The 21,495-nt window shown below is 47.8% G+C and overlaps 1 protein-coding gene across 1 annotated transcript in view; it reads right to left on the bottom strand.

Annotated features, from left to right (window-relative positions):
• Positions 1-21,495, bottom strand: part of LOC126529570 (uncharacterized) — a 94,405-nt gene that overhangs the window by 3,637 nt on the left and 69,273 nt on the right. The window contains exon 3 of the mRNA XM_050177095.2: positions 3,542-3,748. Coding sequence (XP_050033052.2) covers positions 3,542-3,748 — 207 coding nt within the window. The remainder of the gene's footprint in view (positions 1-3,541; positions 3,749-21,495) is intronic.

Below are 21,495 nucleotides of genomic sequence, written 5' to 3'. Positions count from 1 at the left end.
CAGTTAAACCACTCCCAGATGCGTGTTCAAATGTCTTTTCCTTTTATAAATATTCACGTTTCATTGACAGATACATGCGTATGGTACTGGGCGCGTCCTCGACGCCAAGTCGCAAAAAAGGCGAATCTGTGCTTCAAGAAACCTACACTCGCGCTGTGAGGTAGCCTGGCGACCACTAGAAAATTCGGGAACCGCAGCAGCACCGGCGCACTTTCGGGGGTTGTCGCTGCAGGTCGTTCGGGAGTCGATTCGCCACAACGTCGTCCCGCAAGTGGTGAACCGCGGACGCGACCCGAACGCGCAATCTTCTAAGCAAAGTGTGACGTTGCGAGGATGCCTCCAACTGTAGGACGAGATTTGCGAGGTGGCTCGACGGGTTCGAAGTGTGTAATGCACGGAGATTTAAGGGACAGGTTTTTCAGGGCGGTCACTTTACGACAACCTTTTCATTTCATTTTATTTTTATTCCTTAAAGAACCGTGACGGGGTATTACATAAGGGGTGGGTTACACAGAAAGAAGCAGAAACCATGTGTTAATCTATTGTGAAAGGTGACTGGTGACGCTCTTTATGAAGGTAAATGGACAAGTGATGGAAGCGATGTCACTCGCAAGGCTATTCCAGTCAGCAGCTGTATGAGGGAAAAATGACGTCGAAAAAATAATGGTGCGTGCACGTGGTCGCGCGACTTGACGAGGATGACCAATGCGATTGGATACGCGTGTTGGGAGAATAATATAAGGCGGAATACCCATCGAGCTATGAAAAAGTTTATAGAATAAGGACTGGCGGTACGGCGGTGACATGAGAGAAGGGGTAAATTAGATGCTGCTTTAAATGGTGAAGAATACGAACGATGAATAAATCTAGTAGCACGGTTTTGAAGTGACTCAGGGGCGTCTTGAATATATAAGCTTGCCGCGGGTTCCAAATTGGCGAAGCACATTCCAATGACGTCGCAAAAATGCAAGTGTTTTATATACAGATGATATGACGTTAGTGACGTCTAAAGCCCAAGAAGGTTCATGGCAGAAAGTGACTCCCAGATACTTGAATGATTCAACTGCTTCGAGAGGAATGCTGCTAATCACATAAGAAAAAACAAGTGGAAAATGGCGGCGGTTGAAAGATAAGGCTTTGCATTTGTGAGGGTTAAGTTCCATTAGCCAATCGTCGCACCACTGCTTTACATTGATAAGATCACTTTGAAGGGTTAATCGATCAGAGGCGTTGGTAACAGTGCGGTAAATAACACAGTCATCGGCAAACAATCGGATATTACAAGACACATGAGTTGGTCGGTCGTTAATATATATAAGTAATAAACGCCGGCCAAGGACGGACTCTTGCGGAACGCCTGATGTAACGGGAAGGGAAGCAGAGGTAGCATTGTTAACAAAAACAGGCGAAGAGCGGTTGTATAGAGATTCACGGATCCAATTTATGATGTCGGAGTGAAGATTTAACAGTGAAAGTTTAAATAGAAGGCGCCTATGGGGCACTTTATCAAACGCTTTCGCGAAGTCCAGGAAAATGGCATCAGTCTGAAAATCGCAATCTAAGTTAACATGTAAGTCGTGAGCAAACATGGCCAGTTGAGCTTCGCACGAGAAACCCCTGCGAAAATCATGCTGCGCAGGAATGAAGAAATTATTCGAATCGAGGAAGCCCACGATACGTGTGTAAATGAGACGTTTTATGCGTTGCATATTGTAATAACTCAGTTCAGCCCTTGGGCGCGGCCGGGCAGCCACCATTGACCTTTAGCGCAACCACGTGACGTGACGTCACGACAGCCAGAGGAAAAGCTGGGCCCCAACACAATATGCAACGCATTCTTGGCTTAACCAAGCTAAGCCTGGCCATTTTTTTTCGGACAATTGTCAAAGTCCCGGGACGGTATAGTACGTATATCGCCCTCTCGCGAATGTCAATCAGAAGGACAAACTGACATACGCTCATCATGGCAGTTTAAAAAAATATATATATATATCACAGCAGCTCCTTTAAAATCATGAGAAGGTAGAGGCAAGGTCGTCCGAACGGGCGTTCTTCCTGTTTCATAACTTGATTAGTATAACCTCGGCAATAAACATTCCGTGGACATGACACATAGACGGACCGCTCCGTGATTGATTTCGTGGCGTTGTTTCTTAAGTAAAAAGAGAGATTAGATTGTGCGACAGACTCTGGCTCTGTGACAGAGAGCACTGTGTGCAGTTGTAGATCTCCTTGCGACATTGTAGGTGAGCGTGTGGCGCTTTGTGTGTTACAGAATCTGTCAGAGCTTTTCTCAAATTGTTCCTTTTCTCTTCTTTTTCTTTCATCTTTTGTCACCCCGTTTCCTTGCCCCCAACTATAACTATAACCAGCAGTAGATACTCTCCTGGTAAAACTACTTGTCATTTATTTTTATCTATCTGTTGCTCTCTCTCTCTCTCCCTGACGGTCATCTCTTTTAAAGTATAACAAGAAAACTATTTCTTATGCAGCGCTATATAGAGGGCCGGCTATTTACATCTTGTTTATATGTCTCATATCTTGTATCATATACCAATCCACACGCTAATGTCACGTTTAAACCTGGGGCTTATGTTGTGCAATTTTATGCTCTATAATTTTTTCCGCGCATGTAGAAGCATGCGCCCTTTTTTCCTTCAGTGATAGTAAGCGCTCGTGGTGCGTTCTCTCCCTTCGTTCTTTGTCTGGTTTTAGAGCTGAATGTTCGACGTGAATCAATACCAACTTTCTCAGTCCATCCTCCTTATCAACATGTAGGTGAGTTTGCTAAACGTAATGACAGGTATGACGTGCCTAATAATGGAGACAGAAGAATAGAACAAGTGTGCCATACACAAAGCTAAGGAGTCTGGCTGATTGATGAGATTGCATCATTTCCCGCATAGAGTTTCTCACTACATTACCTAGAGGGAAATCTGGCGCTGCTGTGCTGTGGTATGCATGGGAATGCCGGTATATTGTGGATTCGGATTGGCATCGTTCTCGTAGAGACAGGACACCTTGAAGACGCGCTTGGCAAGTACCGTTCCGTCTGTCACAATGATTGATTTTCTACTAGAACAGCACGTAAAAAGCTGTTTTAGCTTTATTATTACTCGAAAACATGTTTTGTTTAACTATGAGAACTTGTTATTGTGTGTACGACTACATGTTATGTAAAAAGTATCTGCGGGCAGCTAAAGTTGGAGGACAGACGACAAGGTTCGCGCTCGCTTTGGAACAGTTGGTCGTCTGTTCTTGCTTTTCTTCGCTTGGTCATGCATCGTGGGTGAGTAAAGATGTAATATGCGTGAATGTAAACATTTTATGAAGATTTTTCTTTGAGAACGCGTTATTTGCGTAGCCATATCCACGTTTTAGACGAAGCCTCTTACAACACCAGCCAACACGAGCCTCGCAGACACATATACCGTCATTCCCATGACGGCACGGTGCCCCCTTAGGAAACTCCCATAGACGGTGGCGCCAGATTACCCTCTAGGTGTTATAGTGAGAAACTCTATGGTTTCCCGTTACTCACTGTATAGATCGAGAAGCACCGTGGCTGATCCGGGTAGCGAGACGTTGCTAGCTGCGATGCAGGTGATGTTCGAGTGCAGATCGCGGCGACTCAGAGGGCCCACGGTGACTAGGTTCTTCCAGCCACCGCCAGATGTCGCCACTGTTCCGGAGGCCGTCCCTAGATGTGTGCCGTTCTGGTACCACGTGAGCTTGACGTCATGGTCGCCTGAAAAAAAAAATCACTTGACGTCGTGATCGGGCTCCGCTGTGTACGTTGGACGAAAGCGACGCTAATCATTTGAAAACAGGAAGAAAACGGCCTTCTCAAGGTCGAGGTGTGTAAAGGAGGTGCAGCCTGAACTGGCCTCTCAGTAGCTAAGGTGATGCCAGCACAAAGTCGTGGCTTCGATACGCGGCCATAGCAGGCGCGTTTAGATGGCGGCTAAATGCCAAAAGATACGTGTACTTAAATGTAGGTGCACGTTACCAAAGCCCAGGCGGTCAAAACTATTGCGCAGCCCCTCAACTACGCCATCTCTCGTAGAACGTTGCGTCAACTTGGGATGTTAAGCCCCAGAAATGGGTCAGTCAGTTAACCATATAGGGAAGAGGATAGCGCGAGGGAAGATCATGCGTCGGTTCTTCAGTGCAAGATTGAAGCTTGCCCTACCCGTGTTGTCCTCGTTTGCGTGCACACAGTACTGCGATTCCAAAACCTCATGCCTGCTTTCAAAGATTCGAGCACTTGTTCTCAAGGTCACAGATTAATTAGTTGCTTCATGCTTACCGAGATCTGTAGCTTGTCCCAACTATATGTGTCGTCTCAATGCGCTACTTATTATCAGACTAGAGGCCACCCGCTAGTCCCTCGGCTGTATAAAACTGCTGGGGACACCATCGGTTTAGTTTGCCGAGTAATTAATACTATAGCTCGCCCATTACTGTATGTTAAGGTACAAACAAGCACAGGCTTGCCAAATCCACAACAGCGTTGAGGGGAAGAGAGCAGCAGTGTGCAGGAACTTCATGAGAGCACGGCTTACTAATAATAGATCACTCGATGAGAATGTGAGTGTAGGCATGGTGAATAAAACTCTTAATTATTAGTGGGGCTGTGTAACAATGTCTATTCGTGGGCCGTTTATTTTCGGCACTGTAAAGTGCATTCAATATGAGCGTACCTTTTTTTTTAATGTTCACTTAGCATTGTAGTACGTGCAGGTTTCGTTCACAAGAAGCTTGGAACAATAAACAACATCCAGTATATGTGAAACGGCCAGGGTAGCTACTCGATATTGTACTACTTCTGCTATTCTAACAATTTTGTATTCCTATTTTCTTTTCTCCCTTTATTTGTGGAGCAGAGACAAATCGAGATAAAATTTATTTTATAACGCATTCTTTCCGCACTAACACCACCAATAACGCTACAGAAAAAAAAAAAAATGGTAGAGGTAATCAATACGTGGGAAATTTCGGTACGGAGGCGTCGAATAGCAACGGAGCTGCTCGCTGTCTTAACAAAAGTCTTCATGGGAAGTCTGTCGCGTCTCTCTTGGCTTTTTGGTTTGCTCAATAGGCTTTCTGTTTAATTACAACCGAATGTAATTCTTGTCTTTTTCTTTGCCGGGTTCTAGGCAACCAAACCCTTACTCCACATTCCATCAGCGAATAATTCGAACATGGGTGGTCGCGTACTAAGGAAAGGTGCGCATCTGCAGGCTGTACCTACACGTTTCTACTTCGCAGGTCAGTCGCACGGCCTCCCCCTCTGTGTACGGTCCAGCTGTGTCCTTGATCGTCGCTCCCCTGGCGTCTTTGATGAGAGGCGGGCATGCCTGCGCTATTGGAAATGTCGAACCACACAAATTGCAGTAAGTCAGTCAGCCCCCAAAAATGTATATATATACATACATATATATATATATATATATATATATATATATATATATATATATATATATATATATATATATATATATATATATATATATATATATATAATAAAGATTGGCCGACTATGACGTTACCCATTCATGAACGTGCGAAATATTTGTCACGCCATGTCTCTCGCTTAGCCACTGGTGGAGTTATGTTGTTCTCTTAAAGAGGACAGAAAACAACTGTGATAACAATGATGACGATGGCTACAGCAACAAAACACGTTCTAAATACACTTTCTTTTCTGACTGAGACGACTACAGTTCTATTTTTTTCTCAACGGAATAAGAAAGAATTAGGTTATTAAATACCTGTCCACTGTTTCTATAAAGCAAATTTACGTTGCAAGCACGGTTGCCTGCTTTCATCGGCCTAAGTTTCGTCGTGTAATATGGCTGGAGAAAAGTATAAGAGATCACAACTACAGGCGGAAGATGAGTTAATACGTGGCCTAAGGAGAACGACCACAAAACGCCTGCAGCAAGCAAGTTCCATATATTACAAGCCACACTTTTATACCACCGCGTAAAGTTATAATGACATAAAACAGGCAAACTCAAGTGACGGAGCTCCTCAATGCATGCCGCGTGAATGGCACGAAGCTTCATTTTTTTTTTCTGAAGACGGCGCGCACTGCCTTGCCATAACTCGTGGCAATGAGGATCGGCATATCTCTCGAGTATCCCGAACGGCGTAATTACCCGGAAGACACATCTGTATAAAATGAGTTTCTGATTGGTCTCTGGTAGAATGCCTCCCTTGACGTGTACGAAAGTATTATTAAAAGTTTCTTTTTTTTTCTGTTTCAGTTCTCGCTCAATGACAGGAAGATTCGTATACCCTCTCGTCATATATTTGTACACATTTTAGGCTCTAACTACTTTATACATCGTCCAGAAAATACTGAGGCAGAGCACGCTGTAAATGATGGAACGCATTACATCCGGGTCACTAGCAGCCCTTCATATGCGAGGGTTTCCATTACCCGCGGAGTAAGAGCAGTATTGCTGCGTTAAATATCTCATTCCGTTTTCATCTATCCGTTCAGAATATTTTGTGTAGGTAAAGTACATCGTAATTTTCCAGGTTCGGTGATTGCTTCCGCTTGAGCGCAGTGTGATCAGTATCTTCTGATGAAGAATTCAACAGTATCGAGAAGCCGCCATAAAATTCGGCGACATCACGATTAGCCTGTTGCGGTAATATTTTTCAAGATGGCGTCAACACCCGCCTCCAGCTTACGCGCCAAAAATTCAATGGTGTAGCTACAAAACTAATGAATGAATGAATGAATTAATTAATTATTCACTAATTAGTTAATACAAACCACTTCATCTGTTTCGTTTCGTTAAGGAATTACTTAAAATATTCGCGGACGCAGCCAGTACATTTTCAAATAAAAGTAGGCATCTATAGCTTTTAGGGCGTTCTTTTAAACGCTACATTATGGCACAACAGTTAACGGAACACCGGATTGGCTGGAAAAAAAGAAAAGGAATGTTTGCGAATGTTTCCTCAGCCTGTGCTTTCGAGGCTGAATCAAACACGAAAGAGAAGCTGGCATAAAATTATTCTGGTATAGCAAAATCTTGTTTACAATGTGTGGCAAATTTTTTTTCCCGTCTAAGGCACATATCCGTGTATTCAAAGTATGAAGCTGTAGCAATTATTGCGAGATGCACAGTGATGCAATTAATCAGGTTTGTCACTCTTTGACACCGCAGAAATTCGTATTTGCATTAGAGCCTGTGTCGCGGACGTTTTCTTGGCCGACTGCATGCGTCTCATATGTTGCATTCGCCCATTCGTGAACCCCTGTTACCATAGAAGTGACAAACGATTTTGCTGAAACAGATTAATTTACTTCCACATGAAAGCACAGATAAATATCGGCTATTTGCTTACCCGTGATGACAAAACGGCCAACTCGTAAGGAAAGACGCCGCAAGACAAATACAATAAACGCGGGCGCCAATAAACAAATGAACCGATGAAGATGATAATGTGTTTTCCGCGTGGTATAATCATGGCAATTTCTCAGTTAATCTCCCCGGAGAATAAGCGCGCACTGAAGGGTCCGATATTCACATTATTGAAAGCACGCTATCGCAGCAGGTTCAAGGAAGATGTGTTGTAAAAACAGGTTTAAAGCAGTAACAGGCTTTGTCGCTCAACTCTGCGAATTTTAATTTTTTTATGAGCGTGTTTCCTTAGCGTGTGCATTCGAGGCTGAATCAAACACGAAAGGCAACCTGGAATAAGGTTGTTCGAGTATAGCAAAATATTATTTACAATGCGTGCCAAATTTTTGTTCCCGTTTTCAGTAGGACAAATTCGCCTTTCGTCTGACGTTCGGGTACGTCATCACATTGTATGTTTTATGCACTTTATTTAGAGTTACTAAAGGAAGAAAATATATGTGGCCGTTTTTGTGAGATTATCCATTGATGAAGTATTTATTTGTTTTATTAAGGGAATGAAACATGTTGCCCATCATTCTTTATATGAGGTTCGTATTGTATTGTGCTGAAGGCACTGGGCAGTGGACATGGTACTAGTGAATGAGAAGAAGATGACGAGGAGTGCTTGCTTCCCCGTTTCCATACAGCGCCGACCTCTTAAAGCCTACCGCTGCAACCTAGAACTAGTGCTGCTAGGCGAACACCCCCTTTGCATTTGGTGGAGGTGCTGGGTTTCTCTTCAACATCCTGGAACTCCGCAGTCGGACGCTACCACCAGCTGTTGCAATGGATGAACCGGGACCATCCCAGGCTGCTGCTCCCATGACCCCGGCCATCGTCTGCTCTGGCGTTATCCGCCAGTGCGATGCGGCTATATATAGCGGCACAGACGACCACGACGTGGAAGACTGGCTCGCCGAATATGACCGTGTAAGCGGCTAGAATAAGTGGGACGACCGCGCCAAGCTCACAAATGTCATATTTTACTTAACTGACGTGGGCAACCTCTGGTTCCGCAATCATGAAGCCGATTTTACCACCTGGTCGGCTCCAGTTTATTTCTGTGAAAATCTAAGTTCATCCGCTGGTCCTCGCTCCCTGCTCGGTCGTGATGGAAGTGGACGACCCCGCACGTCTGCCGGCGACGGCGGCATCAGCGGCGGCCGCCTCCAGGAAGCGGAACGGTCAGCAGAGCGACAGCGACAGCGAGGACACCCATGTCTACTCTCTCAGCAGCGAGGACACTTCCGATGACGACTTCCAGCTGGTGCAGAGCCGCAGAGCGAAGAGAAGAAACACCAGGACGTCCTCATCGTCAAGCACGCAAACAGTAAGACACACGCAGAGGCCGGACGCCAATACCATCATATTTGTGCCCTTGCTTCCCACCGTCAACATGAAGCTACTCAACAGGCAATCTGTGTCGATGTCACTGGAAGCCCTGGTGCCAAATGAAATATCGGACATTCGAGTCAACACTCGGAAAAATCTACTGGCGGTTGATGTCCAACATGCGGCTGCTCTGAACACTCTACGCAGCGTAACGGACATCGATGGCATACAGGTGCGCTCTTACATCCCTCTGGGATCTGATGTAGTCAGTGGCGTTATCTACGACGTAGACGTCGCCATCCTTAATAACGACTTGCCGATTCTAATCAAGCCAGCCAATGATGAGGTCATTGTTGATGTTAAGCGGCTAGGCAGTTCACGCTGCGTGAAGATTGTATTCAAGAGTAAATATATACCCTCGCATGTTAAGGTGGGACACTTCAGACATGCAGTGCGGCCTTTCATTGCGAAACCTCTTCAGTGCCGCAAATGCATGAGACTGGGACACGTGAGCAGCGTCTGCGAAAATCAGGCAGCATGCCCCCGTTGCGCCGAGCCCCACGCTGCAGATAAATGTGGCGCGATTGTAATGAAATGTTCAAACTGCGGAGGGTCACACGAAGCTTCCTCGAAGAAATGCCCGCATATTAGGAAGGAAATGGCTATCTTGAAAGAGATGGCGAGAGATCATTCATCTCATCGCGAAGCCGCCGAAAAAGTCAGGAAGCGACGTTCCCGTCGCGGGCGCCCCTCAAGGAAGGCTGTTGTCTCTGCGACGCGCATGCCACTTCCTACAACACCTCCTCCTCCTCTGCCGCCCGGGCCAGTCACTGTCGAAAGGACCGCGAAGAACAAGGCAACTGAGAAGACCACACCTGCAGAATCTTGGCCGGCTCTACCGAAACGACAGCATCCACCGACAGAATCACAGCAAAATTTTGCTGGACTACCCCCGAAGTCTACTGTCAGTGATTTGTGCGACCAAGACAAGCAGGTGGCTGATATGCTGCAATCGCTAATCAATACAATGCGCATCATACTGAACAAGCTGCAAACCCCAGCAGCTCGAAGTGCTCTGCAAATACTGGATGCACTAAATCCAGTGCTTGCTAGCATCTTTTAAGCATCATGGCTCGACCAATAGTCCCCTTCCGCACTGAAGTTAAAAGTGCGTCGATCTTTCAGTGGAATGCTAGGGGTCTAAGGACCCGCATAGCAGACTTTCGCCAATTCATTTTTACAAATCGCTTTCCCATACTGGTCATTTGCGAACCAAATACACCAACTCCACTCAGACTGTCCGGTTACGAATCTTTCGTCTCGTCCACATGCGGAGCGAGCACGAAAGTAATCATCTACATCCGCACGGACATTACATATGTCGCTAACGCGGTAGAGCCTCACGACGACAACCAATATGTCTGCCTGAATATCCAAAAGAAAGATGTGTCATTCACACTAATTGGAGCCTACGTATCCCCAGCGGGCCACTTTGACGGCGAACGACTCAAGAAAATATTACTGATGAACAATGGCCCCTGGGTTATCACAGGTGACTTCAACGCGCATCACCAGCTATGGGGAAGCACAAAAATTGATTCCAAAGGCAGGAGTCTCGCCTCCTTTGCTGCCGACCATGATTTGTGCTGTGTGAATGACGGCAGTCCTACGTTTTTGCGAGGCACCACCTATAGTAGCTGCTTGGACTTAACTTTGGTGTCACGGCGCTTTTCCTCGAGCGTCCACTGGTTTACGGACATTGAAACACATGGAAGTGACCATATTCCAACATACATAAAGATCAGAGGAGTTGAGCAACGCTCCTCTACTGTCTTGCGTACAGTTGATTGGACAAAGTTTAAGAAGGATATGGATGACGCATGTCGAGAAGGCCTTTCACACACTATCGAAGATACAATCGCAGAGACATTGAAAACATCCATCTGCTCGCTCACAAGGTCAGCAAGGCGAACAGACTTGGATATGGAACTGGAGAGGCTTCGTGCGGAACGCCGACGGGCGGAGAGGAGGTATCGGCGCACGAAGTCCGTCTTGGATCTGAGGGCTTCACGACGCATACAGAAGAAAGTACAGCGTCGTATAGATAAACTGGATGACAAGCGGTGGAAAACTTTCTGTCAGTCGCTTGATCCCCGAAAATCGCTCTCGCACATATGGAGAACTGTTAGGGGACTTCGCTCATCTCCGCATCAAAGGAAGCCCTTCGCTGCTCTGGCCCTCTACCAACTCCGCTCGGAACTTCAAGTGGCTGAAGAGTTCTGTGCACGGGTTTCTGGGTCCGTGGCCATCATTACTGACGCAACATTGAATGACATCCCTGAGGCACGTCTACCAGAAATGAACGTACTATTTTCACTCGAAGAGCTCGATGCTGCGTTGGCGACCTGCAAACGTTCGTCGTCACCAGGACCTGATGGCATCACGTATGCTGCCCTATGCCACCTTGGACATGACGCACGTGATGAGCTGCTAAGCTACTACAATGAGTCTTGGCAGAACGGCGCCGTTCCTAGACAATGGAAATCAAGCCGCTTGATCCCGATTCTGAAACCTGGAAAGTCTCCGCTTGAGCTCTCATCATACCGTCCGATTGCGCTTTCGAGCTGCGTCGGTAAAGTGATGGAAAGAATGATTCTTGCTCGCTTGGAATGGTACCTAGAGCGATTCAACATCTATCCGGACGCCATGACGGGCTTTCGTCGAGGTCGCTCGTCCATCGACAACGTCATTGACATCGTTACCTGGGTCCAAAATCAAAAAAGCCTCAAGCGCCTATCAGTGGCACTTTTTCTAGATATTAAAGGAGCATACGACAACGTCACCCATGAGGCCATACTGAACTCGCTTGAGGCCGTTGGGGTTGGTGGCCGGATGTATCAATGGATACGGGACTATTTAACTGAGAGGTGCTTTTTCTTACAGACTGAAGACGGCCCAACTTCGGAACATTACATCAGGCGTGGTGTGCCGCAAGGTGGAGTGTTGAGCCCCATTCTGTTCAACCTCGTCTTGGTAGGACTAGCGGAGTACCTACCGCGGTCAGTTCACGTCTCAATATACGCCGACGACATTTGCATCTGGGCTTCTGCGGTGACTCGACCTCAGGTACGAGCCAGGCTTCAGCGGGTGGCAACCATGACAGCGCATTATCTACGAGAACAAGGCCTCAGCGTGTCTACTGAAAAGTGCGCATTGGTTGGCTTTACGCGCAAGCAAATGTCATCGTATCCTGTTTCAATCAATGGTCAAGCGGTATCCTATTCTAAGACACATCGCTTTCTAGGTGTAATCATTGACCGCAACCTCTCGTGGAGCCCTCACTGCGTCTATCTAAAGAAGAAATTGGTTGCCATTGCTCAGGTCTTTAAATTTCTCTGCGGCAAAAACTGGGGTACACCAGTCCGTTCTATGATGCAGCTCTACCGGGTACTGTTTCTCGGACTCCTACGTTACAGTCTACCAGTGTTATCAAATGCATGCAAGACGAACTTTCGCGCCTTGGAGAGCATACAAGGTCAAGCCCTGCGCACGTGTTTAGGGCTGCCTCGGTGCACGTCAACCGCAGCAACAATTGCCATCGCTGGGGACCATATGATCCAGACACACATAGTGTTCGACTCTCTCAGGGCGCACATTCGCCATCTGTCAAGGATCCCCGACCATCATTTGACCTCCCTACCAGCCGAAAGACCTCAAGCGACCTTTTCACGAGTGATTAACGCTCATCAAGAGTGCATACCGTCATCTTTTACACCGGCGACAAAGCCTTCATCTCCCCTGTGGTGCCTACGACAGCCTCAAGTGAATTTTGATATTCCTGGAATTACAAAAAAGTCCAATCATCCATCGCCGGCTCTGAAGCAACTTACGCTCCTATTACTAGACCAGACGTATCATGACCGCATACATATATATACCGATGGTTCGACCTCACGTGCCAGCTCAACTGCCGCATTCGTCGTTCCAGCCAAGAAGGTTACAGTTAAATTCAAATTGTCACACACGACTACATCGACATCGGCAGAACTTGCAGCTCTCCATGCCGCTATGATGTACGTCAGCGAAGAGCCCACAGAGAAATGGGTCGTATTTTGTGACTCTAAGGCAGCCCTTCACAGCATCAAGTCTGCATTACGTCACAGAATATACGAGCAGATGATATCTGACATCAGGGAAGTGCACCACCATGCTCTGGAAAGAGGGCACACCATTACATTTCAATGGATTCCTGCTCACTGTGGCATTGTCGGCAACAACCTAGCAGACAAGGCTGCCCGGTCTGCCCACGAAGATACCCAGACGCGTTCAATACCTTTGGCGAGGTCGGACGTTGCCAGGGAGCTTCGCCTACATGCACGCAAAAAGTCGCAAGATCTATGGAGTTCAGGTGCCTTCAACTGCCGATTATATAAACTGGACCCCACGCTACGGCTACAAGTGCCATCTAGCCTTTCCCGCGGTGAAGCAACCTTGCTGTACCGCTTGTGGCTGGGAGTAGCGTTTACAAACTCATATTCCTTTCGTTTGGGAATGGCCGAGAGCCCGATGTGCGATTCCTGTGGGTGCGAGGAGACCATCGAGCACCTATTGTGTACCTGCCCCCGCTACGATGTACAACGCCTCCCTCTGCGGGAAACTTTGCACCGACTCGACTTACGACCTTTCACCGAGTCAAAGATACTCGGACCGTGGCCCCACCCGTCACTGGCACGAAAAGCGAATCGTGCATTACTGCAATACTTGAGGTGCACCGGTTTAAGAGACCGCTTATAGTGTCCCTGTGCATAGTGTCCCGCCCAGACGTACTCAGTGCTCACTCTCTCCCTTTCTCCTTTTTCTATTCCCCTTTCCCCCACCCCCAGTGTAGGGTAGCAAACCGGATACTCTTCTGGTTGACCTCCCTGCCTTTCCTGTCCTTGTTTTCTCTCTCTCTCTCTCTTGGCTGAGGTCTTCCGCCGTCCCGCAGTTCGCCGGCTTCGCGCTGAGCAGCGCTTGCGTGGTTGAGCTCAACGCCAGAATGAGACCTTCACTTGTTATATTGAAGACGTGCTTCAATATAACGTGCATATAACGTGCAGTGAAGACGTGCATTGAAGCGCGTCAACTCATCTATGGGCGTAGCAAACAAGATTAAACACGTCATGAAAGGTATCGATTACCATGCCTTCCAGATGCTCGTCGCGAAAAGTCCCCGAACGATTGCCGAGGTCATACAGCTTTGCCAGCAGTACGACGAGCTGCGCAAGCAACGTGCATCAACATGCGCTGCTCAGCAGGACACTGCGGGTCTATCCCCGTTGGATTTCGGCCGTGACGCTGCCGACATCTCTGCTTTAATGCCGGCGATAAAGCAGTTCATCCGCCAGGAAGTCGCACGCCAACTCTCTCTGGCGAATAGCGTACCCGAGCCGTCGACAACCCTGGCTCCTTCGCTTCGTCACGTTATTCAGACGCAAGTTGCCGCGGCGCTGCCATCTCCCTTCCTCCGCAGCCTGCAGCTGGACCGCTAACGTACGCTGACGTTGTCGCCCGGCCTTACGCTCCTCCGGCTCCTGATGCCTACCGGGCCACCGCCACCTTCCATGTACCGCCGCCACCTTCGCGTACGATTGTCGTTCCTTACTCGGCTGCTGGAGCCCCTGACGTCAACCCATGGCGAACACCTGATAACCGGCCAATATGTTATTCCTGCCATTTTCCGGGCCACGTAGCACGATTCTGCCTCCATCGGAGCCCCCGTTTACCTGACAGTGGGGGTGCCTCAAGCTACAGGCCTGCTCGCCTTCCGCGTCAGGACCAATCTAACCTTCCTAACCTTCCTTCGATTCACGCCGGTCACCTTCCCCACGTCGCCGATCCATTTCCCCGATGGTTCGCCGACCGAGCCCAGCCCGAGAGGAAAACTAACAATCGCAGTTCCAAAGGCGAGAACTGCGTTTACGTCGAACATTTCAAGGCATCATTCTGCACCGCCGAACTAAATTGAACTGTCCGTAGACGGCGTCACCGTACACGCACTTATCGACACCGGAGCCGCCGTTTCTATTATTAGTGAGAAGCTCTGCCGCAATTTGAACAAAGTGACCATTCCCCTTATCTCTTTTTCTCTGCGTACGGCACCCTCGCATTGCATTCAGCCTTCAGCGTCGTGCACAGCCCGGGTTGTCATTCAAAGCGTTATGCATGTTATCGAATTTGTCGTCCTACCTCGTTCCTCGCACGACGTTATTCTTGGATGGAATTTCCTATCTGTCAAAGCTCATATTGACTGCGCTCGTTGCGAACTTACGTTATCAATGCCGTGTTTTGACCCTGACAACCATTATTCTCCTAAAGTTATTACCGCCTCTGACATCGATATCGCACCTTTCTCCGCCGCTCTGGTTCCTGTGTTATGTAGCTCTGCTGCGAACTCATCCGTTCTGTTTACGCCGTTGGCCACTTGTGCGCGCCGCTGGAACTTTCTGCTTCCGTTTGCTGTCGTAAATTTTTGCGAAGGTTCTGCTGCCCTTTACGTGTGCAATCCGTCCGCCTGCCCGTCACCCCTACTCCGCGGAGAGTGCTTGGGTACCGCTGAGGCTTTCAATAGCGTTCTCTCGGCCACCATGTTTGGTGATACGGCATCACTTCCGATTTGTGTCGTAACTCCTCCTGCCGCGACCGATGCCCCTGTAGACGTTTTCTCTCGTGCCGTCGACGCAGAACTCACACTTGCGCAGCACACCGAAATCATCAAGCTCCTCCAGCGTTATCGTGCCTCATTTGACATTGGCCAACCATCCTTCGGCCGGACGTCCGCAGTCGTTCACCGTATCGACACCGGCCAACAAACACCATTGCGCCAGCGTCCGTATCGTGTCTCGGCCGCTGAACGCCGTGTCATCGACCAGCACGTTGACGACATGCTGCAGAGTGGCATCATCCAGCCCTGTAACGGTCCTTGGGCATCTCCGGTTGTCCTTGTTAAAAAAAAGATGGCTCCATTCGGTTCTGCGTCGACTATCGCCACCTTAACCGAATAACTCGCAAAGAGGTCTATCCTCTGCCGCGCATCGACGATGCCTTGGACAGTCTGCAGGGAGCGGAATTCCTTTCCCAGCTGGATCTACGCTCCGGGTACTGGCAAGTGCCAATGGCAGAGGCCGATCGCCAAAAGACAGCCTTTGTAACTCCTGATGGGCTGTATGAATTCACCGTCATGCCGTTCGGCCTCTGCAACGCGCCTGCCACTTTCGTGCGAATGATAGATACCATTCTTCGAAGGCTGAAGTGGGAAACGTGCCTCGGTTATTTGGATGACATTGTGGTTCTTTCCACCGACTTTGCGTCGCACCTCAGCCGCCTCGAGCAAGTCCTTGCATGCCTTTCCACTGCAGGACTGCAACTAAATTTAAAGAAATGCCACTTCGGCGCTCGCACGCTTACTATTCTCGGCCATGTAGTTTCCAAAGACTGTATCCTCCCGGACCCCACGAAACTTCGCGCCGTAACCGAGTTCCCTAAACCAACCACCATGAAAGGGCTTCGCAGTTTCATCGGCTTGTGCTCATATTTCCGGCGCTTCATCCGTAACTTAGCCTCTATCATCGCCCCCTTGACGCAGCTTCTCACCGGCAGTTCTGACCTATCAGCCTGGTCCCCGGCGTGCGACGACGCATTCCAAGAACTGCAACGCGTTCTCACCTCTCCTCTAGTACTGCGACACTTCGATCCCTCTGCACCAACTGAGATCCATACGGACGCTAGCGGTGTCGGGCTTCTTGCACAACGCAAGGTGCCAACGCAAGGCGGTAGTACGATAGTCGCACTTCCGGAAGTACGAATTCCTATCGAAATTCAAAATGCAGATTTTCGCTCACTTCAGGCTGTTGAATAAACAGCGTCAATGAATATATACGTAGTAACAGTCGGGGGAAAAAACGTACTCATCCAAATACCGTTCTTTATTGACGTGAGCTACTGGCTAATACCAGCCGCGTTTGGGAATGATATATGACGAAATATAGCAGCCCTAAAAGAGTGAGGAGCAGGCTCCTGTAGAAGGGAGGGTGTTTGAGAAGGCGAATTCGGCGCTTCGCTTGCCAGCTCCATGCAAGGCACACGACTGTATAATTTGTCTGAGATCTTTACAGCAGCGTATGGTATATATCTGTGGAGTGTGTTTTTCTTCACCAAGCCTGAGGGAGGGGGGTGAGGGGGCGTCAGTGTCCTTGTAAGACGTTAGCAAACACCTTTAAGGGCTCAGGGAAGATTAAATCGTATAGTCTGTTCGCCGATCATTCTGGTCTCAAATGTCCTAACTTTTTAACGGCCAGCGCTGTCTGCAAGCGTTTATATAGATCGAAGGAAATGTTTCGTCATTTGTGTATACGGTCCACGGAGCAATCAATGAGAGACAAGCTTCAAGCTGGAAGCGACTGCGTATGGATTGACGAACAGTGGCGCTCTAGATCTCCGAGTGAAATTTCTACCTGCTTGTCAATACGTGCCTTGGTCGATGTAGCTTCGAGTGCCTCATTGCAATATTTTTAGATGTTTACAGCCTACGAAATCTAACCTAATTTTTTTCTCTAGTACCTCGGTAGGGTAATATTAAACGAAATAGGTGGAACATGCTTAGTGCATGCGTATACCGTGCAAGCCTTGAATTTATAGTTATTTCTCCGGGAAACTATGGAGACACTCGAAGTAGTTAAAGGGCAGCTGAAGCGCACTTTAAAAAAGAGCAATCAGTCAATTATTACGATGTTTTCAAACCCTGAATACGAAAAATATAGCTCAACAGGCCAAAAGTCACCACTACACGCTTTATTAAGCAAAGACAAGCCGCAACATTTGTGGGAGACACCAGGCGTTTGTTGACTGTCTTTGACGGCGAACATGTTTGTGACGTCATCTTAGGTATTGGCGAGGCGCGTGACTTCAATAGCGCGTTCACGTGAGCTCTGTATTGACGTCATCCTCGCGCGCCGTCTTTCGCCGCTGCGCCTGGCGCGCGGGGAGGGGCGGAGATTCAACAAAAATTTAAATGGCGATTGCAGCACTGCTACGTGCATGATCGAGAAAATAACTTCAGGGGTTGAATTATACTGTGACAATGTTCCAAACCACCGTAAATATTTCAATTCTAAAACTTCTTCAGCTTCCCTTTAAGTGAATTTTCTGCGTTACATACATGTACTTTTCTTCACGCTGTGGCAGCAGTGTACTTGTGATTCCATAAATATTCTCGTGACACGTGTTTAGCGCTGCAGTTTTCAAAGAAAACAAGAAATTGCAATTTGCCGCGTATTCTTCAAAAATACATTCCTGAAGTGCTCCTATATAAGAAACACGCCTCTTCCCTCACGCTCGCATACACGTGGTATTTTTTTTTACGAGGTTCGGGATGAGATGTTGTCAGAGAATTAGATTTACCTGCAGAGCGAAACTGGCACCAACTACAGGGTCCTGCATATTGCCGAGTTATTGGAATATCTTATCCCATTCGTGCTTTAACTTAACATGGGCTTTTCAAACGCGTGACGAGCGTGTGCATACGGAACGGAGCAAAGAGGAGGAAGAAGGAAGAGACGGTTTCTGCTAACATCCATGAGTGTTTCACATCAGGGCACGCCAGGTCACTAAAATCCCGAAATTTAATCTAATTTAATATGACGTATCGTCAAGGTGCAACGCCTCCAACGCCACTGGCAGCGTTGTTTAATGCGCCTGGCAGTTGCCAGGGCACTGTTCCTGCTTCAGAACCGCAGAAGCCTTGCGCGCCGCTAAGCGCCATCGTGTTGACTACACGCTCGAACTCCTTGGTTATTTTCTAAACAAACCGCTGCGCTTTTAGGCTGAAACAGGTACGTCTGTTCTTTTTTTTTCTCTCTTCCCCTCAGCACCAACACTCTCCTTGCTCTCATCGCTAACTCCTAACATTTACCCCTTCGTCACTCGACCTCACATTCAGTGGATATCTCTTTCTCCCTGCATGAATGTGTTGTCCTTTCTCATTGTCAGCTTTTCGCTTTTATATGATCACTTTAGTTGTCCCGTTTCCATTAGAGCTGCCAGTTTCCAGTCAGCGCTCTTTGTACGGTCGGCCAGAAAAAAAAAATGTTTACCAGTCATGAGATTTGCCAAAACGCTGAATTCCCATGAAGACTTGGGAACATAGCCGCAAACTCAGAAGGTTCGGTGTGCAATTGTCCTTGAACACGGACAGTGATCCAGTACAGTAAAATCACCACGCCTTGAAAACAGCAGAACTTCTCATTTATTGTAGAATCTGTGTCCCATAAAACATTTGTGTGTGTATGTGTATGTGTGTGTGTGTGTGAGAGAGAGAGAGAGGGAGAGCACTGTAGTGGCAGCCGGTCGTTATACACTGGCTAACTACCCCGTCTCTCTCTCCTCCTCTCCTCAGTGTTACGACCTTCCGGTTGCACCAGCTCGCTTCAGTGCAGCCAATATTGAATAGGGTAGCTGCATCGGCTTGTTGGTGGGGCATTTCTTGCTCTCTTGTAGCGCAGGCAGAACGACAGGGAGAGAAAAATGCACACTAAACCAGTAGCGCTGTGTGTTCGTCTAATCTGCATTTCTGTGCCCCTGTCGTTCTGCCTGAACTACAAGAAAGTAGACGATATCGAATACCTTCTATGGGTACTGCAAAGCTCATGCAACCACTTTGAATTCGACTAAAATTAATTACGGTGTTTAACTTTCTAGAACTGCAATGCGGCATCCAGGTTATATAGTAATCGAACCCACGACCTCGTTCTCAGCGGTGAAATGCTGTAGCCCCTAAACCACCAAGTAAGGCGTCCCGCATTTCCTTGAAGACAGCCTAGACGTTAGCCTTCTAAAATGAGTTTTTTAACTGCACAGCCGCTCGCGAGGAGCGTGTTGGTTAAAGGGAATGTTTGATTTTGATGCATCTTAAGTAGCGTCGACCTTTACAAGCGTCGGCATTACTGCAAAGGCGACATGCCGTTTACTGCCAGGTAATTCCGGAAGATTGCAGTCCAATCGACCGGCAAAATATCGAGCCTCTCTACTGCAGGTTTTTTTCTTCTTTTTTACCTGCCTCGGCATGTTCAGTAAGGGAACCTCTTCGGCAAATGAAGAGTGGAAGCTTAGTCCCTTTAAATTGCTGGGCGCGGGTCTTTGAAGTGAGTCACTGGCACCTTGCGCGTCTGAGTGTTGTTTTCCTGAAGACTTGTTTTTGTTGTTTGTAGCAGCCAGCGTAACAGATTGCCTCAACTGAAGCTCATACAAAGGTTTAGCGTTGAGCGCGCACATTTCTGTGGCTAGGCCTAGACGGGGTGTAAAAAAAACAACATGCGATGCGTGACAAGAAAATAGAGTTGGAAAACGTAGGCTCTTATACCACCAGAGGTTTGCCATGGAAATGGGAAGAAAAAAAGAAGGCTATCGTTAGGCAACGGGGCAGTATTGAGACGAAGATGACGAAATAAGAAGTGCTCACTTCTTCGAAACTGGAAGAAGGAAAGCCTTTTCGTTTGATCTGCCGTTTATAGAAGGGTTTTCTCAAATTCTTTAGTATACCTAAGAAGCCTTATAGACTGCCGTAGATGCGAAACATTGCGGATTCTCTTCAATTTGGAAAATGGAGTATGTGTCGACCACCTAATGTGCGTAGGTCGGGGAGTGCTGTTCTTTCTTTCTTTTCTTTTTCTTCAGGCGGTGGGAAGGGGGTCGAATAGATATTTCCACCTGTAGCCGGCGCAGGCAGCTTCTCTTTTCCGTAGCGGTAAATGTGCGCGGGTAAACAGAGACGGAAAAAAGAGAGAGATATTGTCTCGATCATTTCAAAAGTTCGTAAAATACGGTTGTTGCTAGGCAGGTACCAACGAGGTCACTCTTGCGGAGTCTCGAGTTGGCAAAGAAAAAAGAATAAGCACACATCATAGACAAATCGCTCTTGAAGTCTCAGGTAACTCACATATTGTTTTTGCGAACGCACTACTATGAGCAATAAAATTACGTTCCAGGCGACCCTCGTGCAACTCAACACCAAGTAGGCCCCTGGCCCCGATCAAATATCCAATAAGGCACTACACAATCTCGATTACGGATCGATCGAGAAACTCACAAAATACATTAACAAGTGTTGGGCGCACGGCAAGCTACCCCAGCCATGGAAAAAATCAAAGATCATACTGATACCGAAACCAGGCAAGAAACTACAGCTTGACAGCCTGCGCCCCGTGTCCCTCACGTCTTGCGTGGGCAAGTTGATGGTGCACGCGTTTCTCAATAGACTCACGGATTACCTCGAAGACAACGAATTATTTTCCCGCACCATGATTGGGTTCAGAAGACATCTCTCCACGCAAGACGCCCTTCTGCAACTAAAACATCAAATTATAGACAATCCGGGGCGCTCGACGAGAGACATCCTTGGGCTGGACCTGAAGAAGGCCTTCAATAACGTTCGCCACGATTCCATATTGCGACAAATAGACAAGCTAAATCTCGGACTGCGAACGTACAACTACGTCCTAGACTTTCTCACGGGAAGAACCGCTCGCATGCGAGTGGGACAACTAGAGTCAAATGAAATCAACATTGGGAGCTCGGGCACCCCGCAGGGCTCGGTGATCTCGCCCATGCTCTTCAATCTAGTCCTGCCGGGATTGCCCGACCGGTTGCTTCAAATTGAAGGACTGCGTCACATGCTATACGCGGATGATATTACGATCTGGACGAC

This window comes from Dermacentor andersoni, chromosome 9, assembly GCF_023375885.2.
Source record: "Dermacentor andersoni chromosome 9, qqDerAnde1_hic_scaffold, whole genome shotgun sequence".
Taxonomy (NCBI): Eukaryota; Metazoa; Arthropoda; class Arachnida; order Ixodida; family Ixodidae; genus Dermacentor; species Dermacentor andersoni.
This window is presented reverse-complemented; position numbering and strand designations above follow the sequence as displayed.